General features: G+C 38.0%; 1 protein-coding gene across 3 annotated transcripts in view; it reads left to right on the top strand.

The window, feature by feature from the left end:
* LOC109913613 (guanine nucleotide-binding protein G(i) subunit alpha-1) overlaps nucleotides 1-12022 on the top strand; it is a 1176207-nt gene extending 1164185 nt beyond the window's left edge. For all 3 annotated transcript variants that reach the window (XM_048610368.1, XM_048610366.1, XM_048610367.1), the window contains 6 exons: nucleotides 1333-1490; nucleotides 2832-2960; nucleotides 4056-4185; nucleotides 7539-7692; nucleotides 8897-9095; nucleotides 9976-12022. In XM_048610368.1, the coding sequence (XP_048466325.1) occupies nucleotides 1333-1490; nucleotides 2832-2960; nucleotides 4056-4185; nucleotides 7539-7692; nucleotides 8897-9087 (762 nt within the window). In that variant the 3' untranslated portion in view covers nucleotides 9088-9095; nucleotides 9976-12022. The remainder of the gene's footprint in view (nucleotides 1-1332; nucleotides 1491-2831; nucleotides 2961-4055; nucleotides 4186-7538; nucleotides 7693-8896; nucleotides 9096-9975) is intronic.
* Nucleotides 12023-23522: the final 11500 nt, after the last annotated feature.

Raw genomic sequence — 23522 nt, 5'->3', positions numbered from 1 at the left:
CCTCACAATGTCCTGTACAACTGCAACATGACACCCCAACTGCTATACTCAATGTCTGACCAATGAAGGCAAGTGTAACAAATGCCTTCTTCATCACCCTGTCTACCAGTGACTCCACTTTCACCCTGCACCCCGAGGTCTCTTTGTTCAGCAGCACTCCCTAGGGCACTACCATTAATTGTATAAATCCTGCCCTGATATGCTTTGCCAAAGTACAACACCTCACATTTATCTAAATTAAGCACCATCTGCCATCCCTAGGCCCATTGGCCTATCTGATCAAGGTCCCATTGTACTCTGAGGTAATCTTTGTCACTGTCCACTACACCACCTCTTTTGTTGTCACCTGCAAACTTACTAACCATACCTTCTATATTCTCATCCAAAGCGGTTATATAAATGACAAAAAGCAGTGAACCCAGCACCAATCCTTGCAATACACTGCTGGTCACAGGCCTCCAGTCTGAAAAGCAACTCTCTGCCACCATCCTCAGTCTCCAACCCTCAAGCTAATTTTGTATCCAGTTGGCTACCTGTCTCTGGATCTCATGTGATCTAACCTTACCAACCAGTTTACCATGTGGAACCTTGTTGAATGCTTTGCTGAAGTCCATATAGACAACGCGTACAGCTTTGCCTTCATCAATCATCTTTGTCACCTCTTCAAAAAACTCAGTTAAGTTAGTAAGATATGATTTCTCTCCCGCAAAGCTATGTTGACTATCCCTAATCAGTTCTTACCTTTCCAGATGCATGTAAATCCTGTCCCTCAGAATCTCCTCCAACAATTTACTCACCACTGATGTAAGGCTCACCAGTCTATAGTTCCCTGGCCTTTCCCTACAGCCTTTCTTAAATAATGGTATCCACATTAGCCAACCTATAGTCTTCCAGCACCTCACTCGTGGCTTTCAGTAATACAAATATCTCAGTTTGGGGTCTTGCAATCTCTTCCCTAGCTTCTCACAAAGTTCTGGGAAACACCCAAGTCTTGGGGATTAATCTACCTTTGTGTTTTCAGATCTCCGGTACCACCTCTTATGTAATATGATCTCTTTTCAAGACATCCCTGTTTATTTCCCAAGTTCCTGAGCTTCCATGTCTTTTTCCACTGTAAATACTGATGCAAAGTATTCATTTAGTATGCCACCCATCTCCTGTAGTTCCACAGACAGATGGCCATGGCCATGTTGATCTTTAAGGGGCTCTATTCCCTCCCTAGTTACGCTTTTGCCCTTAATGTATTTATGCAATCTCTTTGGATGCTCATTACACTATCTGCCAAATGTTTGAATTCTGATTTAATACATGCAATACCAATATTTTCTTCAGGATGATGCTCGCCAGTTGTTTGTATTGGCTGGTGCAGCAGAAGAAGGGTTTATGACTGTGGAGCTTGCCGGAGTAATCAAGAGACTGTGGAAGGATAGTGGCGTTCAGGCCTGTTTTAATCGGTCCAGAGAGTATCAACTTAATGATTCTTCTGCATAGTAAGTATTGTATGCTGCAGTGCTTAACATTACAGAGAATATAATAATGGACATTGCCACAGATGTCTGAAGCATTTTTAATGGCAAAAATGAATTCTAACCTCTGATAACAACTGAAAGCCATAGATGCTTTATCTCTCTTTTTTTGTAGGTAGTCAGTTCTTGTACTAGCTTCACTTTGTGTAATTATTTGGCCTTAGTTTTCCATGGAGCCTTGATTGAACTTTTGGTCATCCCACATTAGTAGCTTCTCCTTTTGGTTTGACATACATTCTCGTTTGTGCCTCTGTGAAATGGAATGTTTTACTATGTTAATGACACAATATAAATACAGGTTGTTTCTCGATATCCATATTTACGCCAGAACTCCTGACAGAAATATTGTCTTTTAGAAATACATTTATTTTCTATTTTATGTAACCCCAATACAAGTGTCTCACATTTGCTTATAATAGGCGATTTTCATCATAAACCCAGCAAATTTACATTTGAGTTTTCATTGGCTATGGCATTTTCTTTGGGAGCTGCCAACCAAGTATTTAAATATAAAATAGAAAGGTGAGAGTTGCCATTGGAAAATCTAATAAGAGAGTGGAAGACGTTTTGAAAAATAGCCACAGCCTCCTGATAATGGGAAATCTGACTAATTTATTACTCCGATGTGAAATCCAGAAAGCACTTTGATAGTTTTCCTGAATAATGACCTGATCAGGGGCAGCACAGTGGCTCATTAGTTAGCACCACTGCTTCACAGCGCCAGAGATCCGGGTTCAATTCCAGCCTCTGGCAATTGTCTGTGTGGAGTTTGCATTTTCTCCCCGTGTCTGCATGGGTTTCTGCTGGGTGCTCCGGTTTCCCCCGTCAGTCCAAGAATGTGCAAGTTAGGTGGTTTGGATGTGTATTCAGGGATGTATAGGTTAGGTGCGTTAGCCATGGTAAATGCAGGGTTACAGGGATAGGATAGGGGGGATGGGTCTGGGTAGGATGCTCTTCGGAGGGTTGGTGTGGTCTTGTTGGGCTGAATGGCTTGTTTCCACACTGTAAAGTTTCTATTCTATAAAAACTCTTCTGCATGATTAATAATACACCAGCATTCACTGTCAAAGTGGACATATAAATCATGCATACCTGAACATCAAATCAGAGAGTAAATTGGAAGAGCACTCATAAGCAGTCAGACTATTGGGAGGTGAGCAGAGAAACTTTTTTGGAGCATAAGAGTTTTCTATTTCAACCAAACACAAAGCTATTTCAAAGGACTGGAAGTTTGAATTGATGGCAATTGATTTAATGAAATCATTGTGGTATTTGGCATGTCATTTACTTCTCATTTTTGTTTAGTTATTTGAATGACTTGGACAGAGTAGCACAAGCAAGTTACATTCCAACTCAACAAGATGTTCTAAGGACCAGAGTTAAAACAACAGGTATCGTGGAGACCCATTTCACTTTTAAGGACCTGCATTTTAAGTAAGTACAAAAATGTTTTAAATTGTTTCAATTCTGTTTCATTTATCTACTCTCACTATTGAATTGAGTGATATTCTGAAATTTCAAATTGAGTAAGCAGAAAGTAGATAAATAATTCAAATAACAATATTTTTTAAAATATGTACTTACAAGAAGATTAATTTAAATTACTGAATTGAGAGTAATTTGTGTAAGTCTTTAATGTGTTTTCTTGTACAGTTCTAATTCAAGGAGCAGTATATTTTATGAAATTTATGCTTTTTATTTGCAATATTCCATGTTTCAAGAGCCACTTATGGGGTTAGACAAATGAGTCAAAATTCAGTCAACACTTTGAGAATAATGTTTGATAATGAGAGGTAGAGTAGAAAATGTCTTTTTTAACTTGTGGAATAAAATTGTCAATAGAGGACTTCATTTAAATAGGATGAAGATTCTGTAGAATGCAGTTATGTAATATAGTAAAAGAAAAGCATGGAGAGATTGGGAATGGGATTTGAGTAATGAATTATATCCTGGGATTAGGAAGATGGTGCTTTTAATGTTCAAATCGCTGCAAGACATGAAAGGCAAGAATTATTTGAAATGTTGCATTTTCTATCAGTCATTTTGACTGATTTGAAATGCAGTAATAAAATGTCCTACCCACCCTGAAGCATTAGAATACTTTTAAAGTGCAGAAAATATGAAAGTACATTTGAAACAGAAGAACAGAATTCATTCTGCTTAAATTAACTTCTCTTGTGATGTGCTGTTAATCAGCTGTCTTTGGGTTTCATTTTATGTATTACTTTGATAACCCTAAGTCTAGGCACTGCCTTAGTCTACAGAAGTTCAAAATTGTGAACAAAGCCTTCCCTAAATAGTCTCTTAAAACCGTTCTTAACATGGGTTGATATTGGACTTGTTTGTATTGCTTTCAAGTGATGCAATTCCATTTGTTAGGTGAAAGTACTGCTAGTGTGTTTAATTTACTTGTAAAAACACAAGAAGGCTTTCCAAATATACGTACTTTTGTATTTTGAAAGACAGTGGCAAGTAAGTGGCATAAAGCTCTCATAAATGGAAAAACTCATTATTACAATTTTCTCTTAGAATGTTTGATGTCGGTGGTCAGAGGTCTGAGCGCAAAAAATGGATCCATTGCTTTGAAGGAGTGACTGCCATTATATTTTGCGTGGCACTTAGTGATTACGATCTTGTCCTTGCAGAGGATGAGGAAATGGTAAGTGGATTGATCGTATTCTTTAGGATTGTTAATAGACAGATGTGTGTATTGTTTTATTGCTAAACTATTGTTCAGCATAAGTATCAGTTTTTAACCCTTTTCTTTTGAATCCTCTACCTATCCAGAACCTGATTTTCCTCACTGTACAGGAAACAAAAAACAGCTTTTGAATTATATTTTCTAATCAACCTGTTTTGCAATGTTATTACACATGTTTGGAACAGTTCGGAATTGAAGCCAGGCCTCTGGCTGAGCCACTGCACCACAAGATTACAAAATTGAGTAAGCATCACCTGCTCTCAATTAACTCTTTTGAAGTTGTTCTGGTTTACCTTTAAAAGGACTTGCATTTCTAACACTGTTGGGGATAAATATTTAAGACAATCATAAAAACGATGTAGTGTACATCCAAATGTTTTTCTTTCCATAACTGCTCAAATATTCATTAATTCACAAGTGACTTTCTGTGCCTTGTTCATTGTTAAAGGCAATTGATTTTTCCCTGAAGCTGGATAGAACCATTAACGAATCACATCCTCAGATAACTCCTCCATCCCCATAATAGAGGGTTCTTCTCTGGTACTGAGGTAGCAGGAGAAGATGAGTGGGGGAAAGATTGCAGGCCAGCTTAGATGCTGCTATGCACCTCTAGCATTCAGCTCAAAACAGCATTAAAAGAGGGCATAAAACAAGAATACTGCGTCATTTGTAAGGGCCAGATAACTAGGGAGCAATCGGATGTCTGTTAACACTTTCCTTTTGTTTTGTAACTTTTCTGTTTTAGTATAGTTTGCCTTTTGAAGTGGTATATTCAGGATCTAAAATTAGTTTTAAAGAGAAAATTCTCAACTCGTTACATTGTCAGTAGTTGCATTACTGTACAGAAACTTTGCAATCTGTTGAATGATTTTGAGTGCATGATAAATTTATGAGAAGCCAAAGAAGATGTGTGCTGATCTTTAAATTATGCAGCTGGTTTTGTATTCAACCATATTAGGTTGTAATATTTTGTGGACAGACATTCATTCATGTCATGGATGAATATTTGTCTTGGCTATGTCAATGATAAAACTTGCTGTGGCAATGTGACTTGCATGACTACCTTAGTCTGTTCACAAGGGAAGCTAGCTGGCTTTAACTAAGTTTATTTTTATTTGCAAAGGTAGTTTTTTATGGAGCTTTATCTTTCATTTTCCTTTTTTAAAGTAGTTGCTTTCCAAAGATTTTTACCTCTTGATTTTCTTTCTTTCCTTCCTCCTAGTGTCAGTTGGTTCCAATAGTACTGTGCTTAATCATTGTCAGAAGGTTGTAAGATCAACTTGTAGTGCAGTAATGTTTTATTTTTCTAGTATTATGTTGTAGCCTATCACTTAAATGTTGCACATGGGGAGCAGTACATTATCGTGTGCCATCTGTTTTGATGGGATGTTAAACCAACATGCTGTCTGCCTGCTCAAGTGAATGAAAGGGAGGCACAGGACATTGGAACATAGGCCTGAAAAGCAGTCAGTGTTTTTGGAGACCAAAAACAGTACTGGAGAACTCAGCAGGTCTGGCAGTATCTGAAGAATCAGAGCTAAAGTTCTGACAAAGGGTCACTGATCTCTTTAAGTCTTCACTCAGTTTTCTCTCAACAGATGTTGCCATACCAGCTGAGTTTCCCCAGCACTTTTCGTTTTTGTTTCATATTCCCAGCATCTGCAGTCTTTGTTTTATTTTGGTGTTTTTGGATATCCTAATGTGATGACATATAAATGATTATATGACAGATTTATATATTCTTTTATTTCTTACTTTCATGGTGCTTTGCCTGTCTTCACCTTTTTCTGTCTCGTCCCTGTGAAAAGTCATAATTATCTGTTTTGTAAGCTGCATATTTCAGTAACTAACCGTGAAGGAAAGCCATTAATTCTATATCAGTAGATCTTATCTGGTAAGAACCTAAAGTTCCTGTATCACATGGGTCCAAATATTCCATAGAGTGGCAATTATAGTCAATTGCCACTCAAATCTTTTTTTATTTGCCCCGCCAGAAATTCCATATTTCTTACCTGAGCTTCTGATTCGGGTCTCGTGAGAAACATCAGAATGTATCTGATCTAGAAGCCTTCTGGCATAGTACGGGGTCAGCATTAGAGACCAAACCACACCCATCAATGGTTAGCAGTAACTGCCAATTTTAGGGTTTAAGTGTCCCAAAGGCCGTTTGACAAGCTGCAAAGAGAGGTTAGTGAGTGAAGGGGGCAGGGGTGCTGTCATGTCATATCAGGTTGGGGAATACAGTGCTGGGTGGGTCAGCGGGGAGAGGGCTCAGTTTTATAGTTATCCAGGAGTTACAGCAAGTTTTAATTCCTTAAGCTTCTTCTGGGTAATATCCAGGTAAATAAGAACTCTCTGCCTGCAACTCTAACTTCAGATTTGTACACGTTTTCGGAGGGTGCCAGAACTGGGGGTAATTGAATTTCAGTTTGGGCAATTTCTGGGTAGTTCCTGCATCAAGACTTTCAAGTGATCCTGTAGTGCATATTTCAGGGTATTTTGCCAACTGCCTTCCATTCAACTGAATGTGATTGACCTTATTCAGAAATAAGGGCCCTATGCTTAAAATATCTCAGCTCTGGCACCTGCCATGGTGGATTGAATTAATGTTTGAGGCTTGAAAATTCAAATAACAGGTCACAGACCTGAATTGGTAACTATGTCTCTCTTTCTCCATAATTGTTCTTAGACCTGCTGGCTATTTCCAGCTTTTTCTACATCTATTTAGCCTTGTTAAATTGGAAACTCAATGATCCACTTCTCATTTGCTGATAAGCTTGGGACACAGTGTTGGAGTACTCCAGCTGACTCCATCTTATTGAGCACTGTTACAGATTTAAAATGTTAGCAATTTTCCCATTATCAGTTAATTTTCAATTACTAACTCATTCAAACTAATTTCTTTGCTGTGAAGCATTTTTTCTGCAATTTTACAAATTGCATCCTTTTAAAAGTTTCCTTTTCGCATGTAGTCCATGCTATTAGATAAGTACAACATGAGATTGGACAAAATCCCACTAAAGCAATTGAGGTGGGTAGCCAGTTGGCCTAATTTTGCTGGTGATGGTTGAGAAAGGAATGCTGATGAGATCATTGGGAAAATTGTGCTGTTCAAAAAGTGCTACATTATTTTTTACAAGCACTTGTACAGCAGAAGTTTAGTTGAACATCTCATCCAGAAGACAGCATCTGTGAAAATGCAGTGCTCCTTCAGTGTTGTAGTGAAGTAGTCTAGGTTATTTTCATAAATCCAGTTGAATGGACTGTTTGAATTTAATTGTACTTAATCGAATAATTGTGTAATTCAACAGAACAGGATGCATGAGAGCATGAAGCTGTTTGACAGCATCTGTAACAACAAGTGGTTTACAGACACATCTATCATTCTATTCTTGAATAAGAAGGATCTCTTTGAAGAAAAGATTAAAAGAAGCCCCCTTACAATCTGCTACCCTGAATATGCAGGTAAAAATATAGAACTGATAATGTTTTAATTTTTGCACGACAACAATGTAGGTTTTAAGATCAAAATCTTGGATGAGCTTAATCACCTTTCTACTGATGACTTATGAAAACCGCTGGCCTTGTAACTTGACAGCAATGATTGCGGACACGAGTCTTTGCTCATTGCCTATGCCAAGTCTTTCCTCCATGCCTAATATTCTCCGCTTACAAAATGGATCAGTGAATATATGGTGGCAAGTGGTCATGTTAAGGCTTTTAACTTTCAGCTATGAAAGCTTGTACAGGTTAGTCAGAAAGTAGCATTAAAATTAAAAATAGGACAAAGTAGGGAAAGCACCATGGGAGGAAAAAGCAACTTCATGTTGAATGTATGTGAAATTAACATACTTTACTCAAGCTTTTAGTTAATACAATAAAGGAACTGAGTTGATTAGAAATTTGGGTGGTTTAGTTGAAAACCAAGACAGTTGGCATGAGATGAGAGGTTTGACCTGGAAGTTCCCTCGTTTCATCAATATAGTTTAAAAGAGATGTCCACACCATCTTGCCTGCAGTTGAAGCTAATTTTTCCTGAAATTCCAACTCTGTCATTCGTATAGTAAGCTGTTTGTAATGCCAAAAGAACATGGCAATTAAGGATTACTGAACTGAAAAATTGGAGCCTTTGCAAAATGCTCTAAATCTTGTTATTTACTGTAGAAATTAAAATTTCCAAGTGAATGTAGCCCATTTTGGTTACTGAAGCAGTGTTGTTCCAAAATGTTGATCTAACGAGGAGTCCACATCTTTAATATCATCCTTGAAACACATATAGTGGAGAATTGAGGCTGAAGGTCTAGCTGCTCCATCCTAACTCATGGCTCCCTCAGGATGGTCACCATCTTGTGGAAGCATTGCCTTATCAGTGTGTGGGCATGCTGCATGTTAAACTGCAGAACTCTCCAGTGAACTATTGTGGTGTCTGTTCATTTTATTCTGTAAATCTTATTACAGGGATAAGATTTTATGAAAGGCTGGTAATCCAACCTGTTGCATGCTTACATTGTGGCTCTTCCCATTGCTGTATTTTAAAGTAATATTGTCCCAACTACTTTGCAATTTCAAAGAAAAGATGGTGTACATTTGAAATAAACTGGAAGTTCTGTGTCAGAGAATGAGCTATGTCTTTAATTTGTATTTAAAACTTAGCTTTTATTTCATACAGGATCAAATACATATGAAGAAGCTGCAGCATATATACAATGTCAATTTGAAGATCTAAACAAACGAAAAGACACTAAGGAAATCTACACTCATTTCACATGTGCCACAGACACCAAAAATGTGCAGTTTGTGTTTGATGCAGTTACTGATGTCATTATAAAGAATAACTTGAAAGATTGTGGTCTTTTTTAAAGGGATTGGTAAGTTGCCTCAGTTTCTTTTCAAAATTTACTAAGACAAGCAACTTTGATTTTACAAAAAATATCAGGTTGAATTTTCATCACATTCATTGTTAAAAATCTTTTCATTTGTCAAATAATGACTGCAGTTTTTTTTGTCATGATTCAGTTACTTACAGGAAAACTGTTTTCAATCAAAGGTTTTCTAACCCTTTTGAACAAACCATCTGTACTTGCATTTTAATTTCAAGGTATCCTTGATTCAGTCACATTCTCAGCTTTATCTGCTGATTTGCTGCAATTGTTCTATTTTAGCCTTTTAAAGTTTACATGCATGATAACCATCAGGCACGTTTTTGCATTCATTTTCACCACCTCCTGCCCTCCCGTGGAAAAATCCTCATGCAAGATTGATTCAACTGGAGTTAACTAAGAAGTAGCATGTCAAGAGATGAGTACCTTTGTTCTCTCAATGGCCTGGCTGCAGTACCCTCCCCCAGACATAACCTGAAAAGTTGCATGTCAGAACTATGCTGAGTTCTCAATGCACCAACGACCTGTAATGCTGGGGCCATTCAAATTTATCAAATTCAAGTTCAAAAGTAGTCCCATCTTTAACCATTCTTACAGCTGATGCCAATTAGTCTCATTTCTGCTATTGTACCCACACATCTTCCCCTCCACAATTCAAGTCCTCAAGCCAAACTGTATCCAGAAAAGGAGAACTAGTTCCTAGTTTGAGATTACTCTTGAAGACACTTCTGTCAAGACCAAGCGTATGGATGTCACTATCAGGATAATGGATTTTAATAAATTTATGACTTGGTTATAGAGCAGCCGGCAGGATTTTGAATTGTTCTAAATACAGGATCTAAAATGAAATCTCATTTTTGTTTTGCAGAGTGAAGACATCTATTCAGTAGACTTGAATTTTTCTGCTTCTGCATATAAATAAAGGAAGATATACTGAATGGACCAGTACTGTACAATTTGCCACTTGTAACAGCTGTATTTATGTTTGTCTTGTAAATTTTTTACGTAATTAGGGTAGTCTACATTGAACATTTTTGTGTTTAATTTGTATGCGTGTAACTGTAGCTATGTTTATTGTAAAACATTTTGAAATTTTTTTATGGCCTTCACTATTCCTTTTGGAAGGGGAAAGATGGGTCTCCAGCTTACCTAAGGAATGGCTGATTACACAACACATCTGTTTCCACCTTTGTTAATTCTGCATGCCTTTCTAATTGTATGAGATACTTTGCTTAGCAGAATGTAGAATGAATACTTTAAGCTAACTGGTTTATTGGGATCACCTCATTTGTTCTCTTACAATGAATGGGACCACACTGCTATACACTGCTCCATTTCGAAAGGGATTTTTTTAATCAATTTGCTCACTGCTTAGTAAAGCAGAAAGAGTACTGTCAGTCTTCATTGCGCATTGCCTGAAAGGTAGTGCCAAAGTTTTATACATTTAAATTGAAATGAAATAAGCTTTTGTTTGTAATTAGGAGTTATAGTTTGTAGTTGTATACTTTTAAAGTATCTGTAGGCACTTGGTAGGGAAAGAGTAATGTGACCAGACACATCACTGAATAGGACTGTAGTAGCTCAGGCAGTGTTGAAAATCTTCTGAGTATTTGAACATCCACAAAAGTCTACTCTACTCAATAAGGGGAAAGAAAAACCTTTTTGTAATATTGAAAATTACAATAAAGAGTGGACCGTTGTCGTTAATACCAGAAATTAAGGTACTTTGAATTTACATTGCTACAAAAGGTTTGTTTTTTTAAGCTATGTTCTGACTGTATACAGCTTAGGTCACAGTTTATTCAAATCTATTTCCGATGTTTTCTGCTGTATAGAATACCACCTCATGGACTATTTCTGACAACTGTATTTTGATTCGGTGAAGTATTAGAATTCAATTTTTTTTTGCTCATTTACACAAATTTGAAATGTTGTTGCATTCTTGGAAGTTTTTGGTTTGAACTTGCTCTTTAGGTAGTCCCATATTGTGGTGGTAAAAAGTGTATCCATGAGAACTATGGAAGGTAGCACCTAGTGAATTGTAGTAGCTTTACATTTTTGGCTCTGGTTCTAGAAAAAGTTTTCAGTATAATCTAGTTTATTGTAGATGTGCATGCATTTAATCAACTTTGGCAGTTAATTGATATTGAAAATAGGCCAGAAATACATGCACTCTGTGAAACAGAACCACAATCACTATCAATATGATTTTCTACTGTTAAAACTGTTATGGTGGTCCTAAAGAATATTGCAGACTAAGAATAGGGACCAAAAGAACAAATTTTTTTTGGGCATTTGAATGACATGGGTCAAGATTATTGGTTATATGTACGAACTGTACAGATGAATTTATGTAGAGTTTATTTTTAGTTATTTGTCCTACAGATAGAAGTATGAAAAACCATTACAACCTTTACTCTAATTTAACAATGTAACAAAAAAAGGCATTTATAAAGCAACCAAGACATTTATTTGTATGTTGGGCCAACAAATGTATGTATATTGCTTTTTAAATTGTCCTAGTTAGCTTTCTGAAATAAATTCTCCTCTTTGCACTTCCTGAAAGAGGCAATTGGGACTTGGATGACCAATAATTGATAAAGGGTTACTTACAATTAGTCCAAATACTTGTGCCTTGCTGGTGAACAACTCTTGTCAACCAGATCTTATTTCATGAAACATTTTCTGATAGAAACAGCTAATCCACAAGCTATGATCATACTTGATACAAAAGTAATTGGTGGAATTGAATTGTGAGACCATCTTCTGTTATTTCTGAAAATGTAAGGAGTTTAAGTCAAAAACAAAACTACTGACTCAAATTTTGGTGATCATCACTACTGCTTTTTGAATGTGATCTATACCATTATGGATGTCAGTAAGTAGCTTAATAAAACTGAATTCTTAAATTTTAAGATGTCTAAAATTTTTTGTGATACAACATTTGAGATTCAGTGTGCATTTCTCAGTTGAAACTTGGTTTGTTTCCATCACAATGGGGTTGTATCCATCGTCTAATCTTGTTTGTGAGAAGTACAAGGGAACAAAAAACTCAATTTTTCCCAGTGAGTTATTGAATATTAAATGGGAGAATGGGATCAGATGGTGGAAAGAGTTTACAAAGTGGGAATTAAACATATGAAGTACAAGAAACTGCTGGTTTTTTTAAATCCCCAGAGATTGTCTCAATATTTTCAGCTGGTTCTGCTGGGCATCTTGACATTCTCAATTTTCAAATATGGTGCCCCAAGTTGACTTGTCTTGAAAACAGATCATCAGGTACTTGCTCTGTCTGCTCTTTTTTTTTCCCTTCCCACCCGCACACTACCACACCTTCACGTGTATGCCATGCACACATTCACCCACACGCCATACACTCTACCACACCTCACCACCCTACCCACACACGTGACAATCATTTTCCCACATCTGTTATCCATTGCAACCTCTCCTCTAACCCCTAAGTAAATTTTTTTGAATGTTGGTCTGGTCTCCGTTTCTGTAATTCACGCAGTACATTCACAGACTCAACACCGAAACAAAAACTTTCTCCTGTACTCTAACCTAACAATAGTTCGATCCTTTGTTTGCTTCTTCTGGATTCCTCAAACACTGGAAACTAATCTACTGAAAGTACTAAACGCTTCTAACAAATCATGTTATGAAATCTCTCAATGAAAATGAGTTCAGTTTTATTTTGCAATCTTTATATTTCCTCAGCTTCTATTTTGTAGTGTACAGCCTAAAATTCACACAGGATTCCAAATGTCAACTTGCATAGATTCAGCATTATATCTTTTATCTTCTGAAACTTCTGGCACAAAACAAACATTTTTTTCTCAGATGATTTTATCTATTCGTTATGTTCCTTTTTTAAATGTTGCTGCATTCCTTTGCTTTTGTGCATTGTTCAAACTTATTCCATTCAAAAGATTAAATCACACTTGCTTTGTTTGGAATTTGACTATTATGTCAGTAGATTTGGGCTGACACTACAGTACTGTATTATATGTGTATACTTTATCTTTAAAAGGGTTCAGGAATCCTCTACTATGTTACCAGTTCATGACGACTGAAAACTTGTCTTTATCATCCTGTTGTCTTTCGAATTTGTTTTAATCTAATTTCCTACCCATCCCCATTTTCATATTTCTTAACTTTTTCCTATCATGTGCCTTATCACTAGACATTTGTCACAATACTTGAGTCTACGCATCTAGCATCTATCCATTCTCCTTTTCACCATGTCTGGCAACCCCTAAAAGAACTTTCCGGTTTGTCGAGCTTTATCTTCCTTTCTAACCTTCCATCTTGGTCTTAGCTGATATAATGGAATAGCTCCTTGGTACACCCTCAGTAGCTCTTGCAGGTCACTAATACTCTTCCTTTTTGTCTTTGAAATATGTACTTCCATCTTGGTCTGGAAGACTATTCTGTGCACAGTGAATTTAAACGAAAGAGTGGGGGATGAGGTGCTGCTGGTGGTGATTCAGCTTTTGTCAAATTAGATGAATATGTTTGATGAATGTGCTGAATAACTTAACTGTGGCCCCTTTTAAATTTTATTTTTTGGCTTTCTTCCTATAAGCAGTCTGGCAGGTTTGGATGCCTTTCATTTGGGAAATCTATGAAAGCGGGTGGGTGAATTTGTTGGTGAAGAGAAAGAAAAATCAGTAGTGGGTGAGATTCACTAGTGGTGTTGGGAAAAGCATCCTAATTGGGCAGGGTTTATTGTATAGACGATAGGTCCTGGAGAAAGCACTTCTTCTCTTGCCCAGAAACCACTCTATGAAGTACTTGCCTTTTGAATTCAGCATTTTTCACCATCTTGTCCTAATAGCTTTCCTCAACTTTCAGAAACCTAGCCACCTGTTGTTAAAGATCGAGTACCAATGAAAATGACAGCATACAGCCTAATTTCAATATTTAAACGGACAACTCACTTCTTTTGAGCAAAATGGATTCTTGGTTTCATTCTGTTCTCTTCTAGACGTTTTGCATTTCACTCTCTAATACTATTGCTCTGACCCAACCTCTTAATTCATATCACTCAGCCCTTGGAGTCAACAAAATCTGGCGAAGGAAAATGGACTCCAAAAAGTCCAAAGAAAATGTTTGAGAACAAAAGATGAAAAAGATTCATTTAATTTGTGTACGGCTGGAGTAGCTGACATTTTTCAAAAATTAGCAGAAAGTCAGCTAGTTGTGCTAGATATCAACTGTTTAAAAGAAGTAATCTTACAGAGTGGGAAGAAACCACACACAGATAAAATTCACTTAAATTCTTTAGAAGAAAGAATCTAATTCAAATATATGATAAATTTCTACAAAAAATTCACCAAAAGTCAGCTGTTGAAAATGATAGTATTTTACTGTAGAATGCTTGTATCTAATCCCTGAATATCACTTGGCCAAGGAAAATGATGTAAAAAATTCCTGATTTTCATGTAAAAGATTCATTCTCAAAGTTAATTCTTCTGTGTCAAAGCCATCTCCTGCAGCACATCACCAGGTTGACTATTGTGTTGACGTTGCTGACATCTGTCAACAATATAGAAACAGCATAAAATATCTGTGACACAATTTAGCTGCTATAAAGAGAAACCCACATGATTTTAGGGAGAGGCCCTATAATCAGTACAGCAACAAAGCTCTCAAATACTAGTGACATGGAAAGCAATTGTAACTGTGCCAACAATAATTGTACCATTTAACAGCTGGCACTTTATTTTGTATGAGCACATTTAAGGTCTAAAATTTTCTGGGACCAGGGTCATTAACAACAAATAGTATCATATACAGCATGGAGTGTGTGCTGATATTGCAAGTCAATGATGTGCATTCCCGTAACATTTTTTAAAAATGTAAATTGAATGGAGGTCAGATTCAAGGGCAAATCATTTTAATGACACAGCGCCCACCTGAAACAAAATTTTGAAATTCATGAAATGCCATTTTATCAATCTTTTCAAATTCTGTTTCCAGACTTCTTGTCCCATCGGTTGTTTAAGACAGGCTGCCCATTTATCATAAAAAAAATCCAAACTTGATATACACCTGGACCAAGCAAATCCCATCTAAAATTGCTTGTAGGGGTCCTCACAAGACTTCTGGTTCTCTCTGCAGTTTGTGCAACCAAATTTATTCTTCTGCTTTATGTATAAAATTGTTATTCTCCCTTTCTTTTCATTTGAAAAACACATCTTTGTTCATGCCTTTAAAGCTAGGATGTGTGGCATCTCCACCCCTTTGAATCTGTCCAAGTGACATTGGCAAACCTTGATCATGGATAAAACATAGGGCTGAGACAATTCACTAGCCCAGACTTTAAATGCAAAACATGTTTGCAATATTTCTAATATTTATAACTGTTACTGAAGGGTAAAAAGAACAAAACAATTTTATTGGTAAACATCAATACATTATTGAATTGCACTTTCAGCATTGATTATCTGGCTGTTTTGGGCTAGCTGGTTCTATGTTCCTAATGCTACATCATTTTGTCTCTGGCATGGACCTTCTCACAGATTGCATGCTGCTGCAAGATCATTACACAAAGGATAATCTGGAACAGTGCGGAAATGGCCAAATCCCAAGGACAGAGCATCCCCATTGCTCCCCTAATTCATTGCAAGGTAAAAGTCACGAATCATTTGCAGCATCACTGATACTGGTGGAAAAGTTTTAATTTGACATCTGGAGAAACTCGTAAACTGCTGGAATTGCAGGTGAACTTGTAGAAGTGTTTTTGTTTTTGCTAAGTGCTTTAATAGAGCAAGTAAAACAATATTGTAGAGGCTAGATAATATTGCTAAACTCAGATGCTTTGCCATAAGTTCAGAATTCTATTAAAGCTCCAAATTATGGAGGAGAAGGCAGGTGGTGATTTACAATGGTGCTGAATTTTCTTCTGCTGGAAACCAATGGGAATGACTAATTACGTCAACGTCAGTAGGCAAGACTAGTATTTCGGGCTGGAACCAATTTCACTAGAAATTTGTGAAAAAAGATCTGTAGAGACAGAAACAGCAAGTTGGGGCTAGGAGGATTGGTGTCAGGACAAGAGATATTTGGGGAAAACACAAGGTAAATAAGACCTGTTCTACCTGGGCTGCAAAAAACCTTACCAACATTTTTTTAGAAAGGATACTTGTGCCTCTTCTACCCAGATGTTTTTTATCACCAGCTTCCAAGAAAAACTTAGACTGTGGAAACTGCAAAATTATTTTTTGATTTATTAGCCTTGCTTTACCTGCATCCTTACCTCTTCCTAGAAACAAAACTTAGTCCACGACTCCATTATCACTAGAGGGAAAAGTTCCCTTGTCTTAACTTCCCTGCTAATTGCTAATTTCTCATTTTTTATGTGTTAATTTGCCATAGTTAATCATTTCTATCAATTTTTCCAAATGATCAATACTTAAATTTGATCATTGTATTAAAATTTCCAGTGAAAAGATGACCAGGTAAAAAATATACTTGTGGGTATTGAGCATCAACAAAGTCTCTGGATTAATTTTTCCATAATAAACGTGTTTTGTTTTACTTTAACAAACAACAAGTTATAAAATTAATCATTCGAAATGTTATGAAGAACAATGACAACATTCCAGCATTTCTCACTCCAGGTTATTCTCAGCGCAAGAGATACTGAGGCAGTGATAAACACAAACAACTTTCCGATAGTATTTTCATATATGTGTTTCCCAATGGAATTATGCAAATAAATGTCAAATAAGGAGCATACAGGATGGAGGCAATTCGATAGGTAACTTCAGCCAGAACTGAACTGAGCTGGCATGAACCCAATGATTGTTCAGCAAGCAAGTTGTGACACAGTATGAAGGTGCACTGTGATGCCCAAAAACAAATATCACTCTTGTTGATCACTTTGGAATGTTACATCTCAGATTGAAAAACTAAAACTTTGAAATCACAGATTTAACTTCAGCAAAAAATTAAATTAAGCTTTAATGGAAGTTAATTCTTGCTGATCCTACATGTGCTATCTGACCTTGGACCCCCAGGGTAATGTGATTTCATATGTAGTGTGCAGTGTTAGTTTCAGTTTCTTATCCAAACACCATAAAGCCAACACCATCATCATGATAACTCTTTGTGTTGTCCTTTTTAGCTCAATGGATAAACTTTTGAAATAGAAATCTATTTTGGTCAAAATGCAAATAGGGTCACTATTTCAGCCTTGGCTTCTTGTTAGTCTTCATCCCAAAATGGGGCACAGACTCACTGGCATTCTGCCACTTTTTATTTTGTGCAACACAGGATATTTTCCCCAGCTCTGCCAATTCAACAGTTTCTACAACAAAACTCAACTGTTTCCTGATTGAACCTGTGCGAACTGCCTGACCTCTTGGATATTTCTATCTCTGTGAAATTTGACTCCTGTTGCTAAGTGACAGTAGTTTTTTTCTATTCCTTCTTTTTTCCGTAATGCACTGAACTGTTCACCTCAAGCTCTCTTACAGGGCTGTGATACATTCATTTTTCATGAAGGTATCAATAAAATTCAGATATAGCAGAATTATTCACAGTACAAATCTAAAATGAGACTAAAACCATGAGTCCCCTCCTTAACACATGCAAATTAGAAATGCAAGTCAAACTTAATGCTGTGCATCGTCTTTCCACTTTAGAACTAAAGTTTCATAATAATAATATCTTAGGAACTTTCATCGCAATATGTTGAATGTAAACATTGGGATTGCCTGGAGATCAATACAGACCAGAGATTTAAAATTCCAATCAAACTACACCACCTCCAATAATCCATGTGTCTCAAGCATAGATTTCACATTTTTGGTTCATTATTGCTGGGTCTTGATCTTCCTTTTAATGTCAAATCGACACTGACAGCAAATTCTTTAAGGAATGTTTTTATATCTGAGGGAACAGTGCAGCTACAGGAATAATGGTCACCCAATTCTGACACTATGTTTCACTACAAAACGGTTAGAAGCTCTATAAGAATTAATGAGGATTATTAATAATGGATTAGATGACCTTATTCAACTTTACTATAATTATGTTTCAAATATAAATTGAAACATACCACATTGGTACTGCAAATTCAGTACAACACCAATATATCACTATGTCAACTGTGCCTTACTGAATTAATTCATTTTAAGCTATTTGTGATGATATTTTGTCATTAAAGTTATGAAGTAGTAAGCAGCAATGTAGAAATATCCCATTAACTGACTCTCGGGTGAAGGAGTTAGTAAGTTTTCACGGCTGGCAAAATAAATCTCAGAGCCCTGTTGTTATAGTGATTATACCCATATTTAATTTATCTGCATTCTGTTCACATACAAACAATCCATGATTGTATATTTTGTTGAAAAACAATAGTACCCTAAAGATTTTGTAGAATAGATAGCATTCAACATAACTTTAATGTTTTTTCTAACATTTTATGATTTTGTTTCAGATGACTTTCTTTGTCGACAAAACCTTTTGTGTTATTTTTATACTCTAACTTCCTTTTCACCTTCTCAAGAGCAGGACCTCCCCACCTTAACTTTCTGACAGCTTTATCATTAAATGATTCTTGCAAGGTGTAAGCATCTTTAATGGAGTTCTGCAATTCTACACTTCAGTATCTTTTTTTTTTAAGAACAAAGAACAGGACAGCACAGGAACAGGTCCTTTGGTCCACCAAGAATGCACCAGCACGATACCTTTCCAAACTAAAATCCTTTTGCTTCTATGCAGTCTGTATCTTTCTACTGCCTATTCATGTATCTGTCAAAATGTCTGTTGAACATTGCTCTTGCAACAGCTCCACCATCTCCTCTGGCAGCACATTCCAGGCATTTAACTACCATCTATGTACAAAAACATGTTCCTCTCATCTCCTTTAAATATACCCCGCTTTTACTTTAAACCTAGGCCTCCTAGTAATTGACATATCTATCCCGGAGAAAGACTCCATCTATCCATTCTATCCATGCCTCATAATTTTGTAAACTTCTATCTGGTCACCCCTCAGCCTTTGACATTCAAGGGAAAACAAACCAAGTTAGTCCAATCTCTTTTCATAGTTAATACCCTCCAAACCAAACAATATCTTGAAAAACCATTTCTGTACCCTCTCCAAAGCCTCCACATCTTTCTGGTAGTGTGGCGACCAGAACTGTACACAATATTCCAAACGTGACTGATATGAAGACCTGTAAAGCTGCGACGTGACTTGCCAATTTTTATACTCTTTGCCCAGATCAATGAAGGCAAGCATGCCGTACTCCTTCCTGACCACTTTATCCACCTCTGTTGTCACTTTCAGAGAACTGTGGACCTGTATGCCTATATTCCTCTGTATGTTGATGTTACTAAGGGTTCTGCCATTTACTGTTTCCTTCCCACTTGCATTCAATTTTCCAAAATGCATCATTTTGCAGTTGTGCAGACTAAACTCCATCTGCCATTTCTCCTCCCAAGTCTCCAGCCTACCTATATCCTGCTGTATCCTGGGGCAATCCTCCTCACTATCCCACAATCTTTGTTCATCTGCACACTTACTATTCAGGCCATCTACATTCTCTTCAGAATCACTTATATATTTTACAACCAGTAGGGTCCTAATTCCGATCTCTGCAAACACCACTGGTCACAGATCTCCAGTCAGAAAAGAACCCTTCCACTGCTGTTCTCTGTCATCTATACCTAAGCGAATTCTGTACCCACCTTACGAGCTCACCATGGATCCCATGTGACTTCACCTTTTGCATCAGTCTGCCATGAGAGACTTGCTAAAGCCCACATAGACATAATCTACTGCCCTGCCCTCATCAGCCATCTTTGTTGCTTCCTCAAAAGACTTGAGCAGGTTTGTGAAACATGTCCTTTCCCACACAGAGCCATATTGCCTATTATTAATAAGTCCATATTTTTCCAAATGTGAGTAAATCCTATCTCTAAGAATCTTCTCCAATAGTTTTCCTACCTCTGATGTAAGGCTCACCAGCTTGTAATTTCCTGGATTATCCCAGTTGTCCCTCTTAAACAAAATAACTACGTTGGCTATTTTCCAGTCCTTTGGGAACTCTCCCATGACTAAAAATGATATAAAGATTTTGTACAAGGCCCTAGCAATTTCCTCACTTGCCTCCCTCTGGGTCCTGGGGACCTGTCAACCTTAATGCTTTTCAAAACACCAATAACCTCTTTCTTTTTTATATGTTAACATCCCATCTTGCTTCCTGATATAACTATAATTCTTGTGTCATCTGCACACTTACTAATCAGGCCACCTACATTTTCCTCAAAATCACTTATATATTTTACAACCAGCAGGATCCCAGCACTGATCCTTGAAAACACCACTGGCTACAGATCTCCAGTCAGAAAAGCACTTCTGCTCTTGGCCAATTCTGCATCCATCTTACTAGCTCACCATGGATCCCACAATGCCTTGAGATTTTCCTTGTTCCTGTTTGCCAAAGACATTTCATGGCCCCTTTTAGCCCTCCTAATTTCTTGTTCGAGTGCTTTCTTTCTTTGAGGGCTCTGTCTGTCTTCAATTTCCTATAACTCCTTTCCTTTTTTCATTAAGCTCATAATTTCTCTTGTCATGCAAGGTTCCTGAATCTTGCCATTCTTATTCTTCATTTTCGTACGAAGATGTTAGTCCTGAACTCTAATCAACTGGCCTTTAAAAGATTCCGACATGCCAGATATGGATTTATCGTCAAATAGCTGTCCCCAACCTTCATTCCCCAGTTCCAGCCTAATACTGTTGTAGCTAGCTTTCCCCCAGTTTAGTACTTTCACTCAAGGTCTATGTTTAATCCCTATCCATACATAATTTAAAACTTACCGAATTATGGTCACTGTTCCTGAAATGCTCCCCCACTGAAACTTTGATCACCTGGCAGGGCTCATTCCCCTGTACCAGGTCTAGTATAGCCCCTTCCCTAGTTGGACTATTTACATATTGCTTCAAAAAAAAACATCCAGGACACTCTTAATAAACTCCACATCCATGCCCCTGGCACTAAGCGGCTCCCAGTCAATACATGGGAAGTTAAAATCACCTTCCACAACAACCCTGTTGAGAGGCCATGCCTCCACAACAATATCCAATACAGTTAAGCCCAGAGGATTTAACATTGAGTTCTCTAATTTCAAACTTCCGCCTGGGCACCCTACAGCCCAGAGGACTTAACATTGAGTTCTCTAATTTCAAATAACTTTCCCACCCATTCCCTGGCTCTCTTTCCAGCCCAGCCTCTTCCCTTCCATTCCATCTGCCATGTCTCCCCTTCCATTCCAGCTACCAACCAGATTCATCCCTCCCATCAACCAACTGGGTCGTACCTACTACCAGTGTCCACCCATCACCACCATTCCGCTACCTTCCCCCCCAACTTTATCTGTAGCTCCTCCTACCCCCACATCCAGTCCTGAAGAAGGGTAATACCTGAAACGTTGACTTCTCCTTTCCTGCAGATGCTGCCTGGTTTGCTGTGTTCTTCAATCCTCCTGGTTGTCTACATCCAATACAATATACCTGTTGGAGAGGGGAATGGCCACAGGGGACTGCTGCACTGCCTGTCCACATTTACTCGTCGTCCTGGTGGTCGCCCTGTTTGTGTAGCCCTTACTGGTGGTGTGACCAGCTAAACATACTATCCATGACATTGTCAGCCTCAGGGATACTCCAGCGTGGGAAATTAGGAACTGTAGCTGAACACACTTCCTGCATGATCACCGTGGGCACTGAAAATATCCCTGATTTCCCACATATTGCAGGAGGACCATTCCACAGGGCCATTTTGAACCTTATCAACTACGGACAATAATCCAGGAACTGATTACACAATCTTACCCAGTTGTCACCAATCTCAGGTCTCTCCCTCCCACTCCCTATTCCCAGCAGACTACAATACCAAAAATAAGCACTTTATCTCACTTGAACTGACTTCAGTCCAGGCCCTGCTCCTTATGTATTTATCCTGCTACTGCTGTTCAACGCCAGGTTTGCTTTGTTGTTGTTGTTGTTGTTGTTGTTGTTGTTGTTGCTCTCACTGACCTTCAAACAGATTAGTTTTTCTTCTTGAAATCCTTAGCTTGAAGTGTTCCTATCTGCAGTTCAGAACATTTTCATAAAATTGAAATGAGGTTGACATTCAGCAGGAATACCTGGAATCTGCCATTTGTACGTTGTCCATCTCCTTATCTGAGTTTCTGAGCTTTTGGTGCATACAGTCATAATTCAGCAGGAACTCCATTAAATATCACTCCTGATCGGGATTCAAAGAGTGGCTACATTAAAACCAATAGCTTCCAGTGAATATACTCAACAGGGTTCCTTCTAAATATTGCCAGAGGGATTGATTCATTTCAACTTGAATGAAATAATTTTCTTTGCCCAAGAGTGCACCATCCAACTGGAGCTGCATTTATATTAAAATATAGATGTTTCATGAAATAACTTCTAAATAGATTTATTTTTTACTACTTGTTTTTGGAAAATCTCATGTTGCTCTCAACGAACAGAATAGATTAGCTCCTTTGCATTGACAGCTTTGACACTGGTACCATTAGTGATAATTCTGTGATATAAAAAAGGTGCTATTGATACCTTCGCTAGCTTGAAATCATTTCAGTGTTTTGCCACACTCAGTAACCCACTTTGCAATGTCAGCAGTAAGAACTTCATTTCACTGGCCGTGGCAGCACATTCCCAAACCACGAGCTGTGGAGATTTGACACCCTCCTAAGTTAAAGAGTTTGGCTTTGTCTCACTTCAGCGACTTGAGTACTGGCATCAAAGCTGACACTCCGATGTGGTGTCGTCTTTCAGATGAGGTGATAAACCAAGGCTGTATCTCCTCTCACAGATGGCTCTGAAAGATCCTATGCAAAATTTCAAAGAGGAGTAAAGAAATTATCCAGGATTTTGGCCATTATTTATCCCCTAATCAACATCAATAGAATAGATGACAAGGTGCAGAGCTGGATGAACACAGCAGGCTAAGCAGCATCAGAGGAGCAGAAAGGCTGACGTTTCGGGCCTAGACCCTTCATCAGAAATGGGGGAGGGGAAGGGTGTTCTGAAATAAATAGGGAGAGAGGGGGAGGCAGATAGAAGATGGATAGAGGAGAGGATAGGTGGAGAGGAAACAAACAGGTCGAAGAGGCGGGGATGGAGCCAGTAAAGGTGAGTGTAGGTGGGGAGTTAGGGAGGGGGTAGGTCAAGGGGGCGGGATGAGGTTAGTAGGTAGGAGATGGGGGTGCGGCTTGAGGTGGGAGGAGGGGATAGGTGGGAGGAAGAACAGGTTAGGGAGGCAGGGACGAGCTGGGCTGGTTTTGGGATGCGGTAGGGGGAGGGGAGATTTTGAAGCTTGTGAAATCCACATTGATACCATTGGGCTGCAGGGTTCCCAAGCG

Source organism: Rhincodon typus, chromosome 22 (genome assembly GCF_021869965.1).
Source record: "Rhincodon typus isolate 14 chromosome 22, sRhiTyp1.1, whole genome shotgun sequence".
Classification (NCBI taxonomy): Eukaryota; Metazoa; Chordata; class Chondrichthyes; order Orectolobiformes; family Rhincodontidae; genus Rhincodon; species Rhincodon typus.
Note: the sequence above shows the minus strand (reverse complement) of the source record. Positions and strands in the feature narration are given on the sequence as shown.